Source organism: Hypanus sabinus, chromosome 5 (assembly GCF_030144855.1).
Source record: "Hypanus sabinus isolate sHypSab1 chromosome 5, sHypSab1.hap1, whole genome shotgun sequence".
NCBI lineage: Eukaryota > Metazoa > Chordata > Chondrichthyes > Myliobatiformes > Dasyatidae > Hypanus > Hypanus sabinus.
The window spans coordinates 17,616,695-17,641,509 of record NC_082710.1 but is presented as its reverse complement, the minus strand read 5'-3'; the positions used below and the strand labels follow the sequence as shown (position 1 = coordinate 17,641,509).

Sequence of the window (24,815 nt, the reverse complement as noted above, 5' to 3'; positions counted from 1 at the left end):
AGAGGATGTGGCAGAGTACTAGAGCATTCTGTGGTAACCTACGGAACAAACACATGATCTCTAGGCAGATCATACCTGGGCAGCTCTGTCTCTTGTAGCACAGCCCTGTTCAGGGTACACATTGCACCAGGCTATACACATTTCCCCACAGTATCTTACTGTCCTCATCATGTTCATCTCAAGTTTTATGTCATCCATCAGTTATACTTTGTACTGCAATCTCTGTGTCATAAATGTATTTTTTTTTATAAAACAGTGTTTCTGGTACTGATAGCAGGGAAACCCATTAGTACTCTTCAGTTCAGCCACAAGCTCCTTCCTTAAAACCAGTTCTCTGTCCAGTTTACTGTACCCCTTTTTTATTCCATGAACATCAGTTTTGATATATTATGTGGCACAATGCCAAATTACTTTTTAAGGTTATTAAAAACTACATTAATTGCATTCTCCTCACCATTCCTCTGTAATTTTGTTAAAAAAAAAACATTAGTTGGACACAACTTATCTTGAGAAAATTCATGCTGGCATTTTCTAATCAACTCACACTTGTCCAAGTCACTATTGATGCTAACTTTGAATATTGTGCTTGTAACTTTTCACATCACCAAGGCTAAACTAACTGGTCTGCAGTTACCTGAGTTTAACTTGTCCCTCTGTTTGAAGATGAGTTTAAAAGAAGCAGTTTTCTAGTTCTCATGCATCACTCGTGAATCGAGGGATTTGGTTGATTATGGCTAGGGACTTGGCACTTTTCACTTGACAACCTACCATGCATCCTGACTGCGCCAGGGGAATTGTCAACATTGAATTTCGTTAGCCTTTATAGTGCATCCTTTCTATCATCTTTGGCAGGTCTCATACCTCAGTTATGTCCGGCTTTGTTGAGACTCAGTTAAATTTGGCCCAGTACATCTCAGATAAAACCATCCCAACCGTTGAGCATATTTACATAAACCATTGCCATAGAAAAGCAGCATCCATCATCAAAGATCCTCATCACCTAAGCCATGCTCTTTTCTTGCTACTGCCATCAGGTAGAAGGTACAAGAGCTTCCGGACTCCACCAGGTTCAAGAACAGTTACTATCCCCTCAACCATCAGGCTCTTGCACAAAAGGGGATAACTACACTTATTTAGGGAGTCTTTTATCCTGTTATTTCATTCTCGTTATTTATAGCTATTTATTTATTAACTGCATTTGCACAGTTCGTTTACAGTTCCTGATTACAGCTTACAGATCCTGTTGTACAGATTTGCTAAGTATGCGGGAAGAACAAGAATCTCAGGGTTGTATGTGGTGACATGTATGTACTCTGATTATAAATTTTACTTTGAACTTTGAAATAAGTGCAGAAATGAAGCACACTTGGTAAATAAATCATTAAATGAGAATGACATATGCAATCTAACATCTCCATAAGTATTTCCACAGTCTGACAATGCATTACACTTTTACACATCATGGCACTAATTTGCTATTTTTCTTGGATATCTCTTTAATTTTTGAGCAATAACATTTCTAGATGCTGAAATTACTGAAAATATGTTGCATGTATTACTATAAAAATTTGTGTTGTGTTCATTTGGAAACTTACTTAAAAGGAAAAAAGTAATGTTAGCTGAATGCACAATGTGTGTCACCAAAACAAAATCAGTTTTGATTTTCCTGTGTTCAGTTGTGCCCTTCTGTTGAGACCTGAAGGGTGGCTGACGCTTGCAAACCAAACAGCTGATTTTTTTTCTATAAAGAAACAATATTGAGGAAGTTCTCATTGTGGGTACTTCCAGAGTAGAAGGCCATTTTTTTTGCTGTTTAAGATTTTACTTTACAACTAACTGCATTATATATCAATGAAGAATTAGAGGAAGTGGTTTACAATCAGTTGAGGTAAAGAGGAAAGCTTTCATCATGCTCTGGATTAGCCCTTCAGTTTGAATCCTTGGGAATGTTTCACATCCTTTTTAACTATCAAAGTCGGAGAGGGTGGTCATTTCAGAGGTAGTAGATATACATGGAGATTGCAAAAGGCAAACAATAATGCTTAGTGTTGTATAATAGAGTATGGAAGCTGCTATTTCAATTCTGAACCCTCTGGTCTGGAAACCACTGCTTGCTCAGTCCCTGAACCAAAACAATCTTTCCTTATCTTTAGCCAAAATGCACATCAATGTACAAATGACAACCATTAGCTGCTAGTTTGAGTGTTGGCCACATTATAATTGAGCTTGATTCTGTTTCAGAAAGGAATTGTACATGATTTCTTTCCAGTAGGGGTCACTGGATCTCAAACAGCTGAAAGTCCGGGATGATTTCTTTAATTCCTCCTTGCTTAACTGGGAGGTAAAATACTAATATCCTTGGGTGGTCATTGGAGATCAATTAGGAGCAAAAACATAGGATCAAAACTGAAACTGTGTATCTGAAAAGTGCAAGGAAAAAACGTGCATTTTTATTTTGCTCACGCAGCTTATGCATGATCAGTGGCTAAAGGGAGCCTTGCTCACAATTGAAAGTAATATCAGCATTCACTGTTTCCTATTATGCATCTGCTTGTTTAAAATATATTTATACTGTCTGATGAAAGGCATAACATTTCGATAACACTCTGTACAATTTTCACAATTGGCTATTTGCTCTTTATGGACGGCATTAGCTTCTCAGATTGCTTAAATTTTGAAAAGCAGGTGACACAAGCTAATGGCAGTCGAGAGGCATAGAGAACAGGAATATAATTACGGCCTTGATTTTTGAGTGAAACCAACCTGAGGTGGCTGATAATGTATATTTGCCAGATCAAACAGGTCTATTGTGATGTTGCTATTTTTGATTTCTTCACTCTTTCTGACCCAGAGGGATTATTTTTCTTGTTGGTGCATCATTTAAAGTTATTTTGGAGGTCACAATTATCCTCGTAATGAAAGGTTCCTGAAATTGGAATGTTTTATAATTAAAGGAAATAGTGGGCAGCAGAAAGTTTAGGAAGCTACAAGAAGTACAGACTCATTTACCCTCAGATACCTCCTGTACCTAATAAAGTAGCCACGGAGTGTATGCTTGACTTCTGCTGCTGTAGCCCATCCACTTTAAGGCTTGACGTGTTGTACATCGAGAGATGCTGTTCTGCACGTCACTATTATAACATATGGTTGTTTGAGTTACTGTTGTCTTCCTGTCAGCTTGAACCGGTCTGGCCATTGCCTCTGCCCTTTTTCATTAACAAGACTTCTTTTGCCCAAAGAACTGCTGTTCATTGGATTTTTTTTTTGGTTTTTGCACTATTCTCTGTAACCCGAGGAACTGTTGTGCTTGAAAATCCCAGATTAGCTGCAGTACTCATACCACTCGCTCTGGAACCAAGTATCATTTCATGGTCAAAGTTACTTCAAATGGTCCAATTTAATGTCCGAGAATGTATACAACCTGAAATCCTTACTCTTGACAGACACATCCACAAAAGAAGAAACCGCAAAGAACAAATGATAGTAGCATCAAGAACCACAAAGATCCCCCTCCCCCCACTTGTACCTCCAGAAGCACCGACTCCTCCCCACCCCAAAATGCAAGCACTAGCAAAAGCCCCCAAAAGAGACCTTGATCAGGAGTCCATCAAGAACTGCAGTCCATAACCCAGCACTTGTAGAATTTCAGACAGGCTCTTTCTCACCTTCAATCATATTTCTTCCCCATTCTGACATTCATCTGACAATGTTGGCATGCTTTTATGCATTGAGTTGCTGCCACATGATTGGCTGATTAGAAATTTGCATTAATGAGCAGGTGTACAGGTGCACCTAACGATGGCCCTAGTGTATACTATGAATAAATGTTCCTTCCTATCAAGCAACGTGGGATTGCTGTAATAGCAGTCATCTTCTATGGTTTCCATTCCTCCACATTAGTACTGTGATCCTGCAGGCATATTAAATTCTGAGAAAACATAATTATGAAAGATTTCTTTCAAAATTACCTGCTGCTGTTGCAGATAATTCAGTTGTATGTGAGATACATGACAAAAATGTGAGATGTAAAACTGCATTCAAAATAATGGCAAGATATTAATAAGTATAGAACAGGCAGGTGCCATGACCATTCATTCCAACCAGTATTAGCTAACAAGACTAATAAAAGAAAATCACCAAGGGACTTGGAGGCAATTAAAAAATAAGTGGAGACATTGAAGCATGCACAACAACAGGAGTGTGTGGAATTTTAATATTAGACAAATACCTAATTTCTGTTTTTTTTGCTGGAGATTCTTAAATCAATCTGTGCTACTCATTCAAAAGCAAATAGCTCACTCGAAATGCAAAGATTAGCAATATGTTATTTGATTTCAAAATTCCAAGAAAAATTTGTTACCAAAGTACGCATATGTCACCATATACTACCCTGACATTAGTTCTCCTGCAGGCATTCACAGTTGAGCAAAGAAATACCACAGAATCAATGAAAAAGTACACACAAAGTCAGACAAAGAATCAATGTAAAATATGGCAACTGTACAAAAACAAAAAAAAACAGTAATAATACTAATTAATAAATAAATAATACTGGAGCATGAGTTGTTGAGTCCTTGAAAGTGAGTTTGTACGGTGTGGAGTCAGTTCAGTTTGAGGTGAGTGAAGTTGTCCATTTAGCTTCAGGAGCCTGACGGTTCAGGGGTAATAACTGTTCCTGAACCTGGTGGTGTGGGACATGAGGCTCCTGTACCTCCTTCCTGATGACAGCAGCGAGAAGAGAGCATCATGACCTAGTGGTGTGGGACATGAGGCTCCTGTACCTCCTTCCTGATGGCAGCAGCGAGAAGAGAGCATCATGACCTAGTGGTGTGGGACATGAGGCTCCTGTACCTCCTTCCTGATGGCAGCAGCGAGAAGAGAGCATCATGACCTGGTGGGGGTGCTTGATGATGGATGCTGCTTTCTTGTGGTAGTGCTCCTTGTAGATTATGTAGATTTGTGAATATGTACAGTACATCGTTCTGAGATTGTTGCATTTTTTGAAGATGTAATTTAGTTTTCAGTCACCTCAGATAGTTGAGGGAGTTTAGTATGGGCCCCCGAATCCTAAGAACTTTCTACAGGGGCACAATTGAGAGCATCCTGACTGGCTGCATCAGTGCCTGGTATAGGAACTGTACCTCCCTTAATCGCAGGACTTTGCAGAGAGTGGTGTGGACAGTCCAGCGCATCTGTAGTTGTGAACTTCCCATGATTCAGGACATTTACAAAGACAGGTGTGTAAAAGGGCCCAAAGGATCACTGGGGACCTGAGTCACCCCAACCACAATCTATTCCAGCTGCTACCATCCGGGAAATGGTACCACAGCATAAAAGCCAGGACCAACAGGCCCCAGGACAGCTTCTTCCACCAGGCTGTCAGACTGATTAACTCACGCTGATTTGAGTGTTATGTTACATTGGCTGTGGAATTTATTATAAATTACTATGATTGCACATTGCACATTTAGATGGAGATGTAACGTAAAGATCTTTAATCCTCATGTATTTGAAGGATGTAAGAAATAAAGTTAATTCAATTTAATTTAATTCCTGCTCCTCATTGGCCTCCTCATTGGTAGTGACCTTTTTCCAGGGGCTAATAGAGAAGGATAGAGGCAGATTATACTGTCTTTGATTTTCATGTGTAAAGTTCATTAGTAGTTTAGTAGTACTTAGTAGTACTTCTTTAGTAGTTTAACTGAGATTGGACTTGTGAAACTGGAGGATTGGCACTAATTTTATCAGCTGTCTCTGTGCATTGTTGCAACCACATTGGTTATGTTTTCTCACTGAATTTCTCAAGAAATGAAACAACAGCTCAGTGGTGCTGGCATTTACCCGTTTAAGAATTAGCAAGTGCGTGTGTAGTCAAATGTAAAAAGTCCCAAACTTGCATGTTGGAACAGTCAAATCTGTCATTTGATTCTGCTGAAATGCCCTAGAGTGTATATTAGTATGTAATTGGTATTTGGTACATGTGGGGTTTGTAATCTTATTGGGATCGTGGAGATATAGATCAGTAAGAAGGAGGGAAATCCCTATTTTACAACCAGTCAGTCGTGACAGGTCGGCATATAGAAGGAAGATTGAAAATCTGATTGAACAACAAACTCTTCCTTAACATCAGCAAAACCAAAGAGCTCATTATCAGCTACAAGAGGAAGAAGCCAAAAGGTTCATGAGCCAGTCCCCATAAGGGGAGCGGAGATGGAAACACTGTGTACTCTTCTCACTGCTACTGTTGAGCTTCTGCTACCTTTTAAAAAAAAGTATTTACATCATTTTGAAAAGATCTTAAATGCCATTGAAGTGGCAGTCAGTGTCATGCAGAAACACTCAAGATCTGGTCATTGACAAAGCTGAGGGCTATGCTTTGCCAGCTTCCAAAAGTTTCATGGATGTTTTGGATCAGGACTTTTGGAGGCCCTAATATCACTCTTGCAACTCTCTGGTTACTGACTGAAAACACATCTAGATCAGATTAGTACAGGAATGAGGAGATCATTGGTATTTATTATGGGGAATGGGTTATACTGGAAAGATTTGGCCTATGCTATCAAATATGTCCAAAATTGAATATTTGGTGGTGATTTTCAGCTCCTTGCATTGCCCCTGTTTGCAGCTATCTTCATTGGGATGCGCTTTTCTTGGATCCTACTAGTAGAGCAACAAGACTAAGCAATTTTTATAGTAGGTAAATTCTTATTTTTTGCCTGAGAGTAATCTTAAAAGTTATTGAAGGCAGAGAAAGAGTTTAAATGGAAATTCACGCAGTCAAAAGGTGAGTAGCTTCAGGTTCCTGGGTGTCAACATCCCTGAAGATCTACCTTGAGCCCAACATATCGACACGATTATGAAGCAGGCATGCCAGCGGCTGTATTTCTTACAGAGTTTGAGGAGATTTGAAATGTCACCAGACCATAGCAAATTTCTGTTGACGTATAGTGGACTGATTGCATCACCATCGGGTATGGAGGAGCTAATGCACAGGATCGGAAAGAGCTGCAGAGTGCTTTAAACCCGGCCAGCTCCATCAGGGGCACTAGCCTCCATGCCATTGAGGACATCTTCAACAGGCAATCCATCATTAAGGATCAGCCATCATCCTCACCAATCAGGGCATGTCTTCTCAATGCTCCTGTCAGTGAGGAGGTACAGGAGCCTGAAGACACACACATTGTGTCAGGAACAGCTTTTTCCCCTAGGCCACCAGATTCCTAATATACCATGAACACTACCTCAGTTTTTGCACTACTGAATTTTTTAATATATTTCTTATTGTAACTTAAAGTATTTTTAATGTATTGCTCTGTACTGCTGCCAGAGAACAACAAATTTCATGGCGTACATTCAGTGACCATTTTATTAGGTACACTTGTACACTTGTTCATTAATGCAGATATCTAATCAGTCAACTCGATGCATGAGAGCATGCAGACATGGTCAAGAGGTTCAGTTGTTTAGACCAAACATCAGAATGGGGAAGAAATGAGATCGAGGTGACTTTGACCGTGGAATGATTGTTGGTGCCAGACGGGGTGGTTTGAGTAACTCAGAAGCTGCTGATCTGGAACTTTGCAGTCTCTGGGGTTTATGGAGAATGATGCAATAAATAAAAAAAAAATCCAGTGAGTGGCAGCTCAGTTCTGTGGTGAAAAAATCACTGTTAATGAGAGAGGTCAGAGGAGAATGGCCATACTGGTTCAAGCTGACAGGGAGGCGACAGGAACTCAAGTAACTTTGCGTTGCAACAGTGGTGTGCCCACGAGCAGCGCTGAACCTCGAAGCTTGTGGGCTACATCTGCAGGAAACCACACCGGGTTCCACTTCTGTACCTAATAAAAGAATGGCTTCGAAGTATATCAGTGCTTATCAGCCAGCTTTTGATTCTGTAAGGACGAGGGATTTAACCACTCCTTCATCAAGCTAGACTGCATACCTATTACTCAAGCCAAGCATTGTGGTTTCTTGCGGAAGTGAGAGAAGTATCTGGCAGTAGAGCTGTGTGAAACCAAGCTAAATATTCACACTTCTTTTGATCTGGATATAAGGCATCGTTCGGTAAATCCTTTCAAATAAACAGCAAGAGAAACTGCATCAGCCTCCTAGTGCTGCCAGAGGACCTCGTGTATGGGTATACACCTGTATGGGTGAGGGTTAAAATCTGTCGCATAGGCGGGTATCATTGTTCACTTTCAAAACTTAATGCGGACGTGATAACAGAAATACAGCAGTTGTTTATGACTTTTAAAAGCAAGTTTTAAGTGGCTCTGTAAGCCCTTTTGAAACATTGTTCTTTTTTTAAATGAAAGATGTCAGAAGTGACCTATTGCGCAATAATACCAATTACAGAGGCATTACATTTGCTGACAGTGTACAAAGCAAATTGATTTCCAAGGTGTTGACAATAAATCAAATTAGCTGAGAAATAAATGTGAGTGTAAACTTCTGATGAGGAAGAAACTCCTTACCATTCTAGAAAATGTGTTTTCATTTACAAATGCAACTATAGTAATAAATGTTTCTATTCAGAGATATACTTTCAGAAACTATTTTAAAATAAGGGATTATAGCATGTATTTTAGATCTTTCATGATTATGAGGTTTACTTTCATAGTTCAAGTTATTGTATTGTTCTCTCTTCAGTTCTACACAGATAGATTTTTTCAGATATTGGAGTGTAGATATTTTAACATGAAGGGAAACTTTATTCATGTTAATTTAGATCTTGGGGGCAAAATTTATAAAGTTAATTTTTGGCTTTTTCCCTAATTTCCTACCTTCTGTAAGACATGTAAATTATATTTTTTATATATCCTTCATTGAGGTAGTTGTTTCCTGTTAATTTATGAAGATACAGTGAGGAACAGGCCCTTCCAGCCCAGCAATCCCCTGACTTAGGCCTAGCCTAATCACGGGATAATTTACAATGACCAAGTAACCTATCAGCTAATACATCTTTGGGCTGTGGGTGAAAACTGGACCACATGGAAGAAACCCACATGCTCATAGGGAGAATGTACAAACTCATTTCAGGCAGCGGGGGGGAAATGGTCTATGCAATTTGAAAACTACCACAACAGCACTTTGAAAGAACGGGTTTCCATTTACTCCCCCTCTGTATGTACCTCTGTTTATTTGAAGACTGCATTCTTTTATCTTTAATTGTCCCTTAAAAAAATCTAATTTCCCTTTCTTATTTTATAAACCTACAATCAAACACCACACCTACTATTTATCAGTTCATTACATTGAAGTTCAGTTGCTCTCTCCACCTCTGTTCGTACAGATACCTGACCACTAACCTAGAATGTTTGTGTTCTATTTCCTCCTGTTTACTTTGCTGTAATGTTGAAGAACCCATACATTTTTATAATAACCTTATAATGTTAATTATAACATTCTAGGTTATACATCATATTTTATGATGTATATCAACGGAAAAAGAATTTCCAATGATACACTTTTCAGTCTTTGATTACGTTGTTTTGGTCTAGTAAAGGTATAAAGCATTTTTATTTTCTGATCCATTTATTACTTTTATTCATTGTCACTTCTTCCAATGCAGGAAGGATATTCTTCGATTTTTAGATGCTGAGAGAGACATATCAGTTGTGAAAAGCAGCTTGAAGCCAGGGGATGTAATTCATTATGTGCTGGACAGGCGTCGAACTCTCAACATCTCACGCAATTTGCACAGTCTTCTCCCGGAGGTGTCACCAATGAAGAACAAGCGATTCAATACTTGTGCAGTTGTTGGTAATTCTGGGATTCTGCTTGGTAGTGGATGTGGAAAAGAGATTGACAGTCATGAGTTTGTAATAAGGTAAGACTCCCAAAAAAAGATATTAACATCTTTGCAGTTAGCAATTATTTCTTAAGGCATAGAGCTTTGGACTTGGTAATAGATAGGATAAGAGATGATTTTTTTTTAAAAAAAGGTACTCTGTTTTAGTTTGAATACTGATAAAGGGTCTTGACCTGAAATATTGACTGCCTATTTCCCCTTCATTGGTACCGCCTGACCTGAGATCCTCCAATATTTTGTGTGTCTCTGCTTTAGTTCTGTGTTTTCTAATTTCCTTATTTGAATGTAATGGCATTTTCTTTTCAAAGATGAGGTTATGTGCAAGAATCTTTTAAAGGAAATGATACCTGGTAGGGTGTTACAAGTCTGGTCCTACGTATTGCAAGGGTATGACATCTGCTACCGCCAACAGTTCTGCAAAATTATGTCAAGAAAGTTGCAGAGGCCATCGTTTGCCAGCTGAGTTCCTGACCCCTATATCTGTCATTTTGTAGAGGAAGGAGCCAGAGCTTTAACTCTTTAGGATGCAACTCTTGTGCCATAGACGAAGATTGAGAAAGTAATACTATTAAGAAAGAAGTGCCAATGTGTTTTTGAAAATATGTATTTAAAGCATGTTTATTCATAGTATCATTTCTATAATTTTGATGAAGTTCTGTAATTGAGTATTAGAAGTGAAAAGATTGGAAAGAGCTGGCAAAAATATTAAGGCTGTTTGAGTTTTTGATCTGTGGGGCACAGCAGAGAGAGGTAAATCTCATAAAGACTGAGGTGACAACTTTGGAAACTGTTACCCTTCATTGACTTTAAGAGCCATGAAGTAATGTTCTACAAATACTCGGGTTAGATCTCATTTGGAATATTGTGCTCAGTTCTGGTTGCCTTATTATAGGAAGGATGTGGAAACTTTAGAGAGGGTGCAAAGGAGATTTATCAGGATGAGGTCTAGATTAAAATGCATGTCCTATGAGGGTAGGTTGAGTGAGCTGGGCTTTTCTGTCTGGAGTGAAGAAGAATGAGAAGTGCCTTGATAGAGGTGTACAAGATGATAAGAGGCATAGATAGAGTGAATAGACAGACTTTTTCCTGGGGCTAATATGAGGAGGGGCATATTTTTAAAGAGGTTGGAGGAAAGCATGGGCAAGATATCAGGTAATTTTTTTTATAGAGAGAAGGCTAAGGGCATAGAATGCACTGCCAAGGATGGTGGTAGGGGCTGATATTTTAGGGGCATTTAAGAGAATCTTAGATAGGGAGATGGATGAAAGAAAAATGGAGGGCTAAAGAAAAAGGAAGGTTTAAGTAGAGCAGGTTAAGGGGTTGACACAGCGGGGTAGGCCGAAGGGCCTGTACTGTGCTGTAGGGTGTATCAACAGAGATGATGTGAAGTAGTATTAGTCTAATTGAAAGGAAAGTTGCAGTTATAATGTATAAAAGTTAAAACCTCATCTAACTGCAATTGGAAAGCAATTATTTCACTCATGGGAAAAGCCATAACACTCGGTAAAATGTGGTTGATTTAACACTGAAATGATAATGTGAATAACAAAATGGTAATGTAAGTAAAACATAGTGGTATCACGTTCAACCATGCTGATGTCCATTCTAATCCCATTAAGCATCAGCAAATTCTCAGTAAGAAAGCTGTTTCTTTCCACTAAGGCCTCCTTATACTCACTAAGGATAAATGCGTGGCTGAGGGATTGGAACGGGGGCAGAGATTCAGATTTCTGGATCATTGGGACCTCTTTTGGGGTAGGAGTGACCTGTACAAAAAGGACAGGTTGCACTTGAATCCCAGGGAGACCCAATATCCTGGCAGGGAGGTTTGCTAAGGCTATTGGGGGGTTGGAACCAAACGGAAGAGATGGAAGAAGAGGTGGCTGGTGAGAGAGAGGATAGGCAGGTGATAGAGAAGGAACACGCTCAGACCGATGGTTTGAGTGTGTCTATTTTAATGCAAGGAATATTATGAACAATGCGGATGAGCTTAAAGTGTGGATCAGTACTTGGAGCTGTGATGTTGTGCCCATTACAGAGACTTGGATGGCTCAAGGGCAAGAATGGTTACTTCGAGTGCCTGGCTTTAGATGTTTCAGAAAGGACTGGGAAGGAGGCAAAAGAGATGGGGGAATGGCCCTGTTGATCAGGGATAGTGTCAAGGCCGTAGAAAAGGAGGAAGACATGAAGGGATTGTCTACGGAGTCTCTGTGGGGGGAAGTTAAGAACAAAAAGGGGTCAATAACTCCACTGGGTATTTTTTATAGACCACTCAATAGTAACAGGGACATCGAGGAGCAGATAGGGTGACAGATTTTGGACAGGTGCAACAATAACAGGGTTGTTGTGGTGGGAGATTTTAATTTACCAGATATTCATTGACATGTCCCTAGAATTAGGGGTTCTTGACTCAATATGTAGATGACTCTACAAGAGGAGAGGCTGTACTTGATCTGGTATTGGGAAATGAACCTGGTCAGATGTCAGATCTCTCAGTGGGAGAGCATTTTGGAGATAATGATCACAACTCTATCTCCTTTACCATAGCGTTGGAGGGGGAAAGAAACAGACAAGTTAGGAAAGCATTTAATTGGAGTAAGGGGAAAAATGAGGCTATCAGGCAGGAATTTGGAAGAATAAATTGGAAACAGATGTTCTCAGGGAAATGTACGGAAGAAAAGTGGCAAATGTTCAGGGGATATTTGCATGGAGTTCTGCACAAGTACGCTCCAATGAGAAAGGGAAAATATGGTAGGGTACAGGAACCGTGGTGTACAAAGCCTGTTATAAATCTAGTCAAAATGAAAAGAAGAGCTTACGAAAGCTAGGTAACGATAGAGATCTAGACGATTATAAGGCTAACAGGAAGGAGCTCAAGAAAGAAATTAGGAGAGCCAGAGGGACCATGAGAAGGCCTTGGCGGACAGGATTAAGGAAACCCCCAAGGCATTCTACAAGTATGTTAAGAGCAAGAGAATAAGGTGTGAAAGAATAGAGCAGTCAAGTGGAAAAATGTATGGAACTGGAGGAGATAGCAGAGGTACTTAATGAGTACTTTGTTTCAGTATTCACTACGGAAAAAGATCTTGGTGATTGTACAATTGACTTACATTGGACTGAAAAGCTCAAACATTTAGATATTAAGAAAGAGGATGTGCTGGAGCTTTTGGAAAGTATCAAGTTGGATAAGTCACTGGGACAGGACAAGATGTACCCCAGGCTTCTGTGGGAGGTGAGGGAAGAGACTGCTGAGCCTCTGATGATGATCTTGGCATCTTTATTGGGGACGAGAGAGGTTCCGGAGGATTGGAGGGTTATGGCTGTTGTTCCATTATTCAAGATTGGGAGTAGAGGTAGCCCAGGAATTTAGTGAGTCTCACTTCAGTGGTTGTTAAGTTGATGGAGAAGATCTTGAGAGGCAGGATTTATGAATATTTGGAGATGTGAGTAATGTGATTAGAAATAATCAGCATGGCTTTGTGAAAGGCAGGTCATGCCTTACAAGCCTGATTGAATTTTTTGAGGTTGTGACTAAATACGTTGATGATGGTAGAGCAGTAGATGTAGTGTATATGGATTTCAGCAAGACATTTGATAAGGTACCCCAAGCAAGGCTTATTGAGAAAATAAGGAATCGTGGGATCCAAGGGGAAATTGCTTTGTGGATCCAGAACTGGCTTGCCCACAGAAGGTAAAGAGTGGTTGTAGACAGGTCATATTCTGCATGGAGGTCAGTCACCAGTGGTGTGCCTCAGGGATCTATTCTGGGACCCCTACTCCTCATGATTTTTATGAATGACCTGGATGAAGAAGTGAAAGCACTGACACCTTTTGAAAAGTGGAGGGATGGGTTAGTAAATTTGCTGATGACACAAAGGTCGGGGGTGTTGTGGATAGTGTGGAGGGCTGTCAGAGATTACAGCAGGACATTGATAGGATGTAAAACTGGGCTGAGAAGTGGCAGATGGAGTTCAACCCAGTTAAGTGTGAGGTGGTTCAAATATGATGATAGAATATAGTATTAATGGTAAGACTCTTTTCAATGTGATTAGAGGGATCTGAGTCCATTGGACACACAAAGCTGCTGCACAGGTTGACTCTGTGGTTAAGAAAGCATATGGTACATTGGCCTTCATCAATTGTGGGATTGAGTTTAGGAGCTGAGAGGTAATGTTGCAGTTATATAGGACCCTGGTCAGACCCCACTTGGAGTACTGTGCTCAGTTCCAGTCACCTCGCTATAGGAAGGATGTGGAAACCATAGAAAGGGTGCAGAGGACATTTACAAGGATGTTGCCTGGATTGGGGAGCATGCCTTATGAGAATAGGTAGAGTGAACTCGGCCTTTTTTCCTTAGAGCGACGGAGAATGAGAGGTGATGAGAGGCATTGATCGTGTGGATAGTCAGAAGCTTTTTCCCAAGGCTGAAATGGCTAACACGAGAGGGCACAGTATTAAGGTGCTTGGAAGTATGTACAGAGGAGATGTCAGGTGTAAGTTTTTTATGCAGAGAGTGGTGAGTGCATGGAATGGGCTGCTGGTGACGGTGGTGGAGGCAGATATGATAGGGTCTTTCAAGAGACTCCTGGATAGGTACATGGAGCTCAGAAAAATAGAGGGCTATGGGTAACCCTGGGTAATTTCTCAAGTAAGGACATGTTTGGCACAGCTTTGTGGGCCGAAAGGCCTGTATGTGCTGTAGGTTTTCTATGTTTCTATCTTCTGTGTTTCTGAACAGCTCTTTTTATCTCCTCCTCGTTTTGTTTCTCTTCCTTCGCATAAGACCAGACCTTTTAAGTATCTGCAGTATTTTCTGTTTTCATTTCAGATTTCTGGCATTGGCAGTTTTTGTTTCCCTTTTCAACCAGTTACTTCAGTATAACATAAGTGAACCAAATTAAGTTCTGAAGTTTCACCACAAGCTTAAGAAACTCCTTTTCGATCTGCTTAGTTAAAGGGTAAAGAGAGTCAGCAAAATAAACGTTTGTTGTGCACATCGTGATCGGTACGTTTCTCGGGGAGGGGGAGGCAACAGAAGCAAAAACAAATACAGAAAGGTTTGCACATAACTAACTGGTGGCCCCTCTTGGCTATTTCGAGAATGAATGAGCTACCACAGACGCTTAAGTATTTCAAAGGAGTACATGAGGTTTGTTTTCTAGGGTAGATTTGAGAACAGCACATCCAGTACATGGTGTTATTTAAAGCTCTGATCAATACTCAAAGAAAGAGTGTTTATGTAGCTGATTTTGAAGCTCACCATGACCCAATATTATCTCTCACACTGTAAAAGCAGCAGGGAACATTTATAGCTTGCTACCCATGCATAAAGCTATATATTAAATAAACACCCTGATGTTCAGTTCAATTGATTGTAGTGCAGAGGAAACATCAGGTGGTTTCTATAATGTGCAGTTGATCACTTCAGTTGTACAAATGCAGAAACTGTACCAGGAGGGAATCGCCCTGGTTAAATATATTCTGTCTTTCCTTTAATCTACACCTGTACACCTGCTTGTTAAAGCAAATATCTAGTCAGCCAATCATGTGACAGCAACTCAGTGCACGAAAGCACGCAGACACGGTCAGGATTAAGTTGTTGTTCTGATCAAACATCCTGGAATTTTCAAGCACAGCAGTCTCTAGAGTTTGAAGAGAATGGTGCAAAAAAACATCCAGTGAGTGGCAGTTCTGTGGGTGAAAATGCCTAGTTGACGAGAGAGGTCAGAGGAGAACGGCCAGACTGGTTCAAGCTGACAGAAAGGCGACAGTAACTCAAATAACAACACTGGTGTGCAGAAGAGCCTCTCTGAATGTGCAACATGTCAAACCTTGAAATGGTTGTGCTACAGCAGCAGAAGACCACAAACGTAGACTCAGTGGAAGTACCTAATAAAGTGGCTGAAAGATGTATATGTGTTACTACATCAGACAACAGGAAGTTCAAATCAATGACCAGAAGTGTACTTACCACATAGGAAAAAAAAGATTTTTTTAAAAATTATGTTGAATTTTAGAAAGGTTAAACTGTTCAGAGTCAAAAAAGGGGGCAAGTATCACAATGCACATAAATCAGATTAATTTCATTTGGACACAGGAAGCAACTACTTGCTGGAAGCTTATTTATATGATTGCTATAGTGTTGCCAGTACTCCCCATGCTGTTCATTCTTCACAAGGCAACTTCTAAATTAGTGAATCAAAGTAAAATTCCAATGTCTTCTGTTTTCTTTTGATCTCTCACACTACCAGTATTAGTTTTTATAGGGCCTGCAATATTCCTGAGATAAAGAAGTTGTCAAAATCTTTTTATTGGTTTTGATACCCCTTGCAGATTTATTTTCATTTTAGCACTGACGCATTTTTCAGTCTTACTGTGCTTTGTATCTTTTTGATTCACAGTTTCTGGGATAAAAAAAAAGGTGGCAGAAGTACAGGCAGACGCAAACACAGATAGTGAGGAAGGGTTTTTGATTTATTGATTTTGTATTGGAATATTTATTTTACACTGGCACATGTGATGGTCCACAATGCTTGGAAGTTGGATGGCAGAGTGAAAGGTGAATACTCTCTGTAGATACTTAACATTTTTTCAGAAGAGTGAGGGGCAATCTTATTGAAACCTATCAAATGTTGAAAGGCCTTGATAGAGTGGATGTGGAGTGGATGTTTCCTTTGGTGGGTGAGTTTAGGACCTGAGGGTATAGCCTCAGAATAGAGGGACTTCCATGTAGAATAAAGATGAGGAGGAATTTCTTAGCCAGAGAGTGGTGAGTCTATGGAATTCGTTGCAACTGGAGGTCTTCTGTCGCCCATCTCTAACAGCTTGTTCATCCTATCATGCTGCTTACTAATGGTTTCTGGGAGTTACTGATTTAAGCAGGATCTGAGTGGTGGGGTGAAGATGCGACTCTACCAAAGGAGGTGTAAGGCACTCCCTCCCTCTGCTCGCCTTAGGTTACCTTAGGGCAAGGTGTAGCACCAGCTTAGCACCCACCCCTAACCCCGCCACCCCAGATCAGGGTCACCTGAAGCCATGGGAGCAGGTGGTGGATGGTCATATGAGCAGTTGGTTCATATAACAAGTTCCAGGCAGACAATCTTTGAAGAGTATTGATAATGGCTGGGGTCACCCGTCTTGTGAAGACACTGCCCAGATGAAGGCAACGGCAAACCACTTCTGAAGAAAATTTTGCCAAGAGCAATCATGGTCAAAGACCACAATTGCCCACCTCATACGACATGGCACATAATGATCATGATGAAGTAGGATCTTTTAGCCAGTGCAGAAGCCATTCAACAACCAGGATAACAATCCCTGTATTCTTAAGCAACAGTGATGAATGACAGACAGCATGAACTCCTTGAAGAATCCTCGTCAGCAAATAATAAAGCATGTCTGGAAACTTAACTTACGAGAGTTGCTACTCTGTTTAATGAGTGCACGTCTTTCTTGTTGCTGAACTCAATTTCAGATGAGAGATATTAAGCATGGGCATCAGGCCAGAATGGTAAACTGAATGATGTCATGGTTTGCCCAGCCAGCAATCATTAGTATTACATGCACTAACACTCAAGCAAATATGCGTGTATGTATAGGACACAAACAATGGTAAATACCCAACAGCTATAGTGCAAGTCCTATGACTCACGATGTTGTGCTCACCTTTTAATCTACACTAAAATCAATCTAATCCTTCCCTGATGCATAGCCCTCCATTTTTCTATCATCACGTGCCTATCTAAGAGTTTCTTAAATGACCCTAATGTTTCTGTCTCTACAGCTACCCCTGGCAGTGCATTCCATGCACCCACCACACCCTGGGTAATGAATTTAACTCTGACATTCTCCCAAACATTTTAGGATTATGCCTTTTTGTATTAGCCATTGTCACCCTGGGGAAAGAAAAATCTGGTTCTTCACCTGGTTTGTGACTTTCATCATTGTACACCTCTAACAAGTCACCCATGATCCTACTTCTCTCCAAAGAGAAAAGCTTTACCCCGCTCAACCTCTCCTTATAAAACAGGCTCTCTAATCCAGGTAGCAACCTGGTAAATTTCCCCTGCACTCTCTTTAAGGCTTCTACTTCCTTCCTATAATGAGGCAACCAGAAATGAACACGATGCTCTCAGTGTGGTCTAACCAGAGTTTTATAGAGCTGTTACATTGCTTATTAGAATCAGATTTAATATCACTGGCATAAAAAAGCTTAGCATTTTAGACTAAGTTTTCTTCCAAACCACAGCTGACCCATGAGCTTCTTACATTATGTGGGAGATTTATAGAGGATTTACATTGCATTGTGCCAGAACACAGAATTGTACATCTGCCGAAATAAAGTTCGAAGTACATTTATTATCACACTTTTGAAATTCGTCTTCTTACAGGCAGCCATAAGAACAAAGAAACCCGGTAGAACTCATTAAGAGAAACCGTCAAACACCAATGTGTGAAAAGAGCAAATCATACAAACAATAAAAAGTAAAGAAATAACACTCAGAACTAAAGTTCACAAAAGGGAGCCCACAGCCACAAAGCCAATCCACCTCAACTGGTCAAGTAGTCTTACCCGAAGTTTGTTAATGCTTTGTCGATTCCAACAAAGGCAATTGTTTCCCCCTTTTTTTTGAAAAGAACAAAGTATTTCAATTTTTTAAAATTGTTAACTGATTTAATGAAATTAATGAAGCATAATAAATTGAGATCCATTTAAAAGTAAGTGAGTGGATGTGTTAGCAGGTTAGGTTATACCAGGTTCTGACCTGTAGCAAAAAAGAGTCAGTAGTTCCATATCACAAACAAAGGAATAAAACAAGCTGGGTATGTTGAACCGTCTTTTTATGCACCTACGTTTATTATTTACTCATCTTGGGGACAAGGAAACCCACGTATGCTTAAGGCTCCTTTAATAACTTGTGAAGAATTTGATAGTACAATAGAGTGATCAATAAACTTAAACTATGTGTGCTATATCCTTTGGGGCAGCATAGTGGTTAGTGCCGTCTCTTTACTTAGCCAGCGATTGCTGATCAGGGTTCAACTTGCTCCCTCTGCTATCTGTAAGGTGTTTGTGTGATCTCTCCGTGACCACGTGGGTTTCCTCCAGGTGCTCTAGTTTCCTCCCAGATTACAGAGATGTATGAGTTAGTGTTAGTAAAATTGTGGGCCTGCTATTACGTACCCCGTAACTGGGTCACTTACCAGCAAAGATAGAGAGGTCCATTGAAGTCTGATGGTACTATCTTTAACAGTATTTATTGATAAAAATACACAAAAATAATATCAATGCAAACATACAGATAATACACATCGTCAATACCAAATCTAAAAGCGCGGGTATAATAATAATCAATAAGAAATAGCTCTATCGTTGTCTAGGGGATAATGTATTGTCCAATGGAAATATAAAAGTCACTTCAGTTCATTCAGGCTGCAGCCTTTGGTTGGAGAGAGAGATGGATTTTTAGAACTTGCCCATTTCCTTATTATGATGTCGATCCTTCAAAATGTTGTCGGTGGTGATCTCTTCTTTAGCTAAGCCGTCTTCTGTGGTAAGGCCCCAATCCCGGCAACGGGAAAGGACACACGTGGGCCTCCCACCGGCTGTCGCTATTAAACGCTGTCACGGGATTTCTAGCGTTTCTCCTGGTGCGTCTAAAAGGGTTGTTCCCCAGACCCTCTTTTATCCTTACTCACGGGATCTCAGATGTCAATCAGGTTGGAATGATGTCATCCCCCAACCAGCCCACATTGCTCATTCCCTGAGTGCTTCCATGAAGTACAGTACTCAATACACAATTCCGTCTCCAAGAGACAATGGCCGTTTCCCGTGGCTTTGTATCGCTGAGGGGCCAGGACATTCCAAACCCCTTTGTGGATTCGGCATGTCTTTCTCTCATTTCCTGGGTCTCCTGACCTGAATTAATAGCGATCTTGCGATTCTCAAAAAGGAGGGGGCTACTTTGTACCCTTCGAGTTGGGGCACAGGTGTAACACTATGTTGGTGTCAGAAGCGTGGTGACACTTGGAGACTGCCCCCTGCACAATCCTCATTGATTTGAATTGATGCAAATGGCACATTTCACTCTTTCAATGTACGTGTGGCAAATAAAGCTAATCTTTAATCTTTACAGTTCAAAATATAAACATCTTAAGTTTGTATTATTATTCTGCAGCAATTTTGTTTTCTAGTATTAGTTGCCTAATTTAACAATGATACAGGGAGGAATGGATAGCTTGAAACCTTCAGAGTCTTTCCACAATAACTTGCATTTGATCTCAAGTTACTTTCCAGTGTGTTTTCAAATGAACTTTGACACCAAACTATTTAAGAACTTATTAGAGAGAAACTTATTGAAGAAAGTGAAGTGGACAAGTAAAGAGGGTTTGGGAACAAATAACGGAGCCAAGAACCTGGGCAGCTGAAGGTCAGGCTGTCAAGGAATTGGAAGAATTCTGCTAATATAGTGAATGAGGCTGTGACCTGCTCCGGGGTCCATGGTTTTTACTGGGCTCCGCACGGAGCTGAGGCTGTGGCCTGTTCTGGGCTCCATGGTGTTTACTGGGCTACGCACGGAGCTGAGGCTGTGGCCTGCTCCGGGCTCCATGGTGTTTACTGGGCTCCGCACGGAGCTGAGGCTGTGGCCTGCTCCGTGCTCCATGGTGTTTACTGGGCTCCGCACGGAGCTGAGGCTGTGGCCTGCTCCGGGCTCCATGGTGTTTACTGGGCTCCGCACGGAGCTGAGGCTGTGGCCTGCTCCGGGCTCCATGACGTTTACTGGGCTCCGCACGGAGCTGAGGCTGTGGCCTGCTCCGGGATCCATGACGTTTACTGGGCTCCGCACGGAGCTGAGGCTGTGGCCTGCTCCGGGCTCCATGACGTTTACTGGGCTCCGCACGGAGCTGAGGCTGTGGCCTGCTCCGGGCTCCATGACGTTTACTGGGCTCCGCACGGAGCTGAGGCTGTGGCCTGCTCCGGGCTCCATGGTGTTTACTGGGCTCCGCACGGAGCTGAGGCTGTGGCCTGTTCCGAGCTCCATGACGTTTACTGGGCTCCGCACGGAGCTGAAGCTGTGGCCTGCTCTGGGCTCCATGGTGTTTACTGGGCTCCGCACGGAGCTGAGGCTGTGGCCTGCTCCGGGCTCCATGATGTTTACTGGGCTCCGCACGGAGCTGAAGCTGTGGCCTGCTCTGGGCTCCATGGTGTTTACTGGGCTCCGCACGGAGCTGAGGCTGTGGCCTGCTCCGGGATCCATGACGTTTACTGGGCTCCGCACGGAGCTGAGGCTGTGGCCTGCTCCGGGCTCCATGACGTTTACTGGGCTCCGCACAGAGCTGAGGTTGTGGTCTGCTCCGGGGTCCATGGTGTTTATTCGGCTCCAGATGGAACTGAGGCCAAGGCTGTGGGTTCACTTTTGTTCTGAATGCTATTTACTTACTTCTATTGTTTGCGTGATCTATTTCTATTCTTCTGCACATTGGATGCTTGTTGGTCTTTTGTTATGTGTTCCGTTGGGTTTCTATGTTTTGTCGCTGCCTGTGAGAAGACGAATCTCAAGGTTGCATAATGTGTACATACTTTGATAATAAATGTACTTTGAACTTTGCTGTTGGCCTGGAAGAGATTGAAGAGTTAGCTATTAAAATTAAGGCAGGCTTTGCCAGAGGTTAGTGAACACCAGGGAGAGCTGAATGCTTTGAGTTAGTACATGAGTGACAGAGTTCGGGTTTTTGGAGGGTGGAAAGAAAGAAAGGAGCATGTAGGAATCATCAAGCGTAGGGATGATAAGAATGAGGATTGGATTTTCAGCGGCAGAGACTGAATCCAGCAACGTATTTGAGTTGGAAAGAGATGCATTGGAAATAATGCAACCCTATAGCTGCAGTTTGCAATAGAGACTGGTAGCTTTGGTGTGAAACTTCGCAATATTTAAGATTATAAGATATAGGAGCAGAGTTAAGTCAATCAATCCAATGAGTCTGCTCCGCCTCCCATTTCCTCACTTACTGAAACTGAACTTTCTGCTCAACTGGTCCTGAACATCAGGCAGACAGTTTAATAATTCAAAAACCATGAGGGACAGGAGTAGTGAGGAGGAGATAGAATTGTTTGTCATCGATCTGTGTCTCGAGATGACTTCACTGATGGGCGACTGGTAAATGAGAAATTGGAAGGTGCTAAGCATAGTTTAGATCATAAGACATGCACTAGGAGCAAAATTAGGTCATTCAACCCATTGAGTCTGCTTCACCATTTGATTATGGCTGATTTTTTTTCCCTCTCAAAACTCATTCTCCTATCTCTTCCTCATAACCTTTCACGCCTTTGTTCTTGGAGGGCAGAATAGAATTATGCAGGAGCGGAAAGAGATGCCATTGGGTTCAAAATTGACTACACACAGTATATTACTCAGTGAAAATCACATGTGAGAGTTGGCGATGCTAGATTAGACTGCCGAACAATTTGACTATTCAAATTCATGAGCAGTGAAGAAATTCTGAGTAGTTTGCCTAATGCCTCATTTCATGAGCTCATGAACCCACTCCTTTTCATCGAGACAGTAAACACCTAACTGCTACCTCTCTGATGGGTAGAACAATAAGTGGAAGACTACAAGTTCTGGTAGTCTTGCTTCTCCTCATAGTTATTATATATCCTGTGATGTTCCGACGTATACAGTACATAGAAGCCATTTTGTTAGTATCATTTTATCAAACAGTTGTGGGTAAACTGAAGGAGATAAGATAGCACTGCCTGAAAATAAAGTTAAATTGTTCATGAGATTTGATTTTAATCTGAAGTATTGTTGGAGAAGTGTAAGCAGAGTTCGTCAATGAGTAGAACAATGGAATATGCTTAGGATGTTGTCACGCTTAATTGTTCCATTTGCTGGCTGAAAGCCACACTGAAAGAATATGTATATAGGAGATAAAGTTGTACCACAACAGTGCTGATTCCTCAGCCCATCCTGCCAGTGGGCATTTTTCTCTAATCTCAAAAATGTGTTAGTGAAGTGACCATTATTTGTGGATTTCATTGAAAAAGTGACACCATGATGTGATCCGTAGACATTGTGCGTGAAAATAATCCTGATTTAAACTTTGGACGTTTTGAAAGCTTACCTCACCTGACCATTCATTCATTGTAGTTCATTGTTTTGTGTACAAATTCAATAGTCAAAGTTCAAAGTAAATGTATTACATTTAGGTTGATTTTCTTCCAATCCTTTACAGGGAAAAAAGAAATACTGCACAGTAGGATTTTATGAAAAGCTATACATCAACAAAGACTAATTAAGACCATTGTGCAAAAGAAGAGAAATTATAAATAAAAATAAATCTAAGAGCACGTTTTATAAAGAGTCCTTGAAAATTAATTTTATTCCTGAATCTGGTTGTGTGGGGCCTAAGGCTTCTGCGCTTTCTGTCCATTTGGAGAGGTGAGAAGAGGGCATGACTTGCTTGTGGCAGTACACCATGTAAATGTACCAAGTGGTGGGCAGAGCCTCCTCTGTAATGAACTGAGATGTATCCACTGCTTTTTTTCCATTCCTGGATATTGGTGCCCCGATACCAGGTCATGATGCAACCAGAGAGGAAATTAAGAACCTGGTGGAATGGTGCGAAGACAATAATTATCCCTCAATGTCAGCAAGACAAAGGAATTGGACAAAAGAAGGAGTAGCGGACCGCATGACCCCATCTACATCGGAGGTGCGCAGGTGGAACAGGTCAAAAGCTTTTAAGTTCCTCAATGTGAATATCACAAATAACCTGACTTGGTCTGACCAAGCAGAATCCACTGCCAAGACGGCCCTCCAGTGCCTTTACTTCCCGAGAAAGCTGAAGAAATTTGGCCTGTCCCCTAAAACCCTCACTATTTTTTATAGATGCACCGTAGAAAGTTTTCTTCTAGGGTGCAGTACAACCTGGTATGAAAGTTGTCCTGTCCAACACCGGAAGAAGCTGCAGAAGATCGTGAACATAACCCAGCACATCACACAAACCAATCTTCCATCCTTGGACTCACTTTACACCGCACGCTGTCGGAGCAGTGCTGCCAGGATAATCAAGGCCATGACCCACCCAGCCAACACACTTTATGTCCCTCTTCCCTCTGGGAGAGGGTTCAGGAGCTTGAAGACTCGTACGGCCAGATTTGGGAGCGGCTTCTTTCCAACTGTGATAAGACTGCTGAACGGCTCCTGACCTGGATCTGGGCCGTACCTTCCAAATATCTGAACCTAACTTGCACTACCTAACTTTCCCTTTTCTATTTTCTAATTATGATTTATAATTTAAATTTTTTATTATATTTACTTTGATTTGTACTTCAGGGAGCACGAAGCGCAGAATCAAATATCGCTGTAATGATTGTATGCTCTAGTGTCAATTGTTTGGTGACAATAAAGTAAAGTTAGGATATTCTCCACTGTGCATCTGTAGAAGCTGTCAGAATTTTTGGTACCATGTGCAAACTTCTAAGAAAGTAGAGGTGCTGCCATGCCTTCTTTGTGATGGCACTTAAATGCTGGTCGAAGGACAGAACTTCTGATATGTTGGTGCTAAGGAGTTTAAAACCAAAGAGCTCCACCTCCATTCCTCTGAATCAGGAGTTCCCAACTTTTTTTAGGCCATTGGCCAATGCCATTAAGCAAAGAGTCTGCGGAGCTCGGGTTGGGAACTCCTGCTCTGATGAGTACTGGCTGATGGACCTCCAGTTTCTTTCTCCTGCAGTCAATAATCAGCTCTTTGGTTTTGCTGCCATTGAGTGAGAGGTGGTTGCTGAGTCAACACTCAACCAATCTCCCTCCTATATACATATTTGTCACCACCTTTGATTTGGTCAGCAGCAGTGGTGTCAACTGCAAACCTAAATACTGCGTTAGAATTGTACTTAGCTGCAAAATCATAAGTATAAAGTGAATCGAGCAGGAAGCTAAGTACACATATACTATTATATCTGCTTACAAACTGACATGGTTCTCAAATTTAACTGTAT

The 24,815-nt window shown here is 41.2% G+C and overlaps 1 protein-coding gene across 1 annotated transcript in view; it reads left to right on the top strand.

Annotated features, from left to right (window-relative positions):
• The window catches only part of st8sia4 (ST8 alpha-N-acetyl-neuraminide alpha-2,8-sialyltransferase 4), an 81,248-nt gene that overhangs the window by 7,983 nt on the left and 48,450 nt on the right, over positions 1-24,815 (top strand). The window contains exon 3 of the mRNA XM_059969456.1: positions 9,572-9,829. Within this exon, the coding sequence (XP_059825439.1) occupies positions 9,572-9,829 (258 nt within the window). The remainder of the gene's footprint in view (positions 1-9,571; positions 9,830-24,815) is intronic.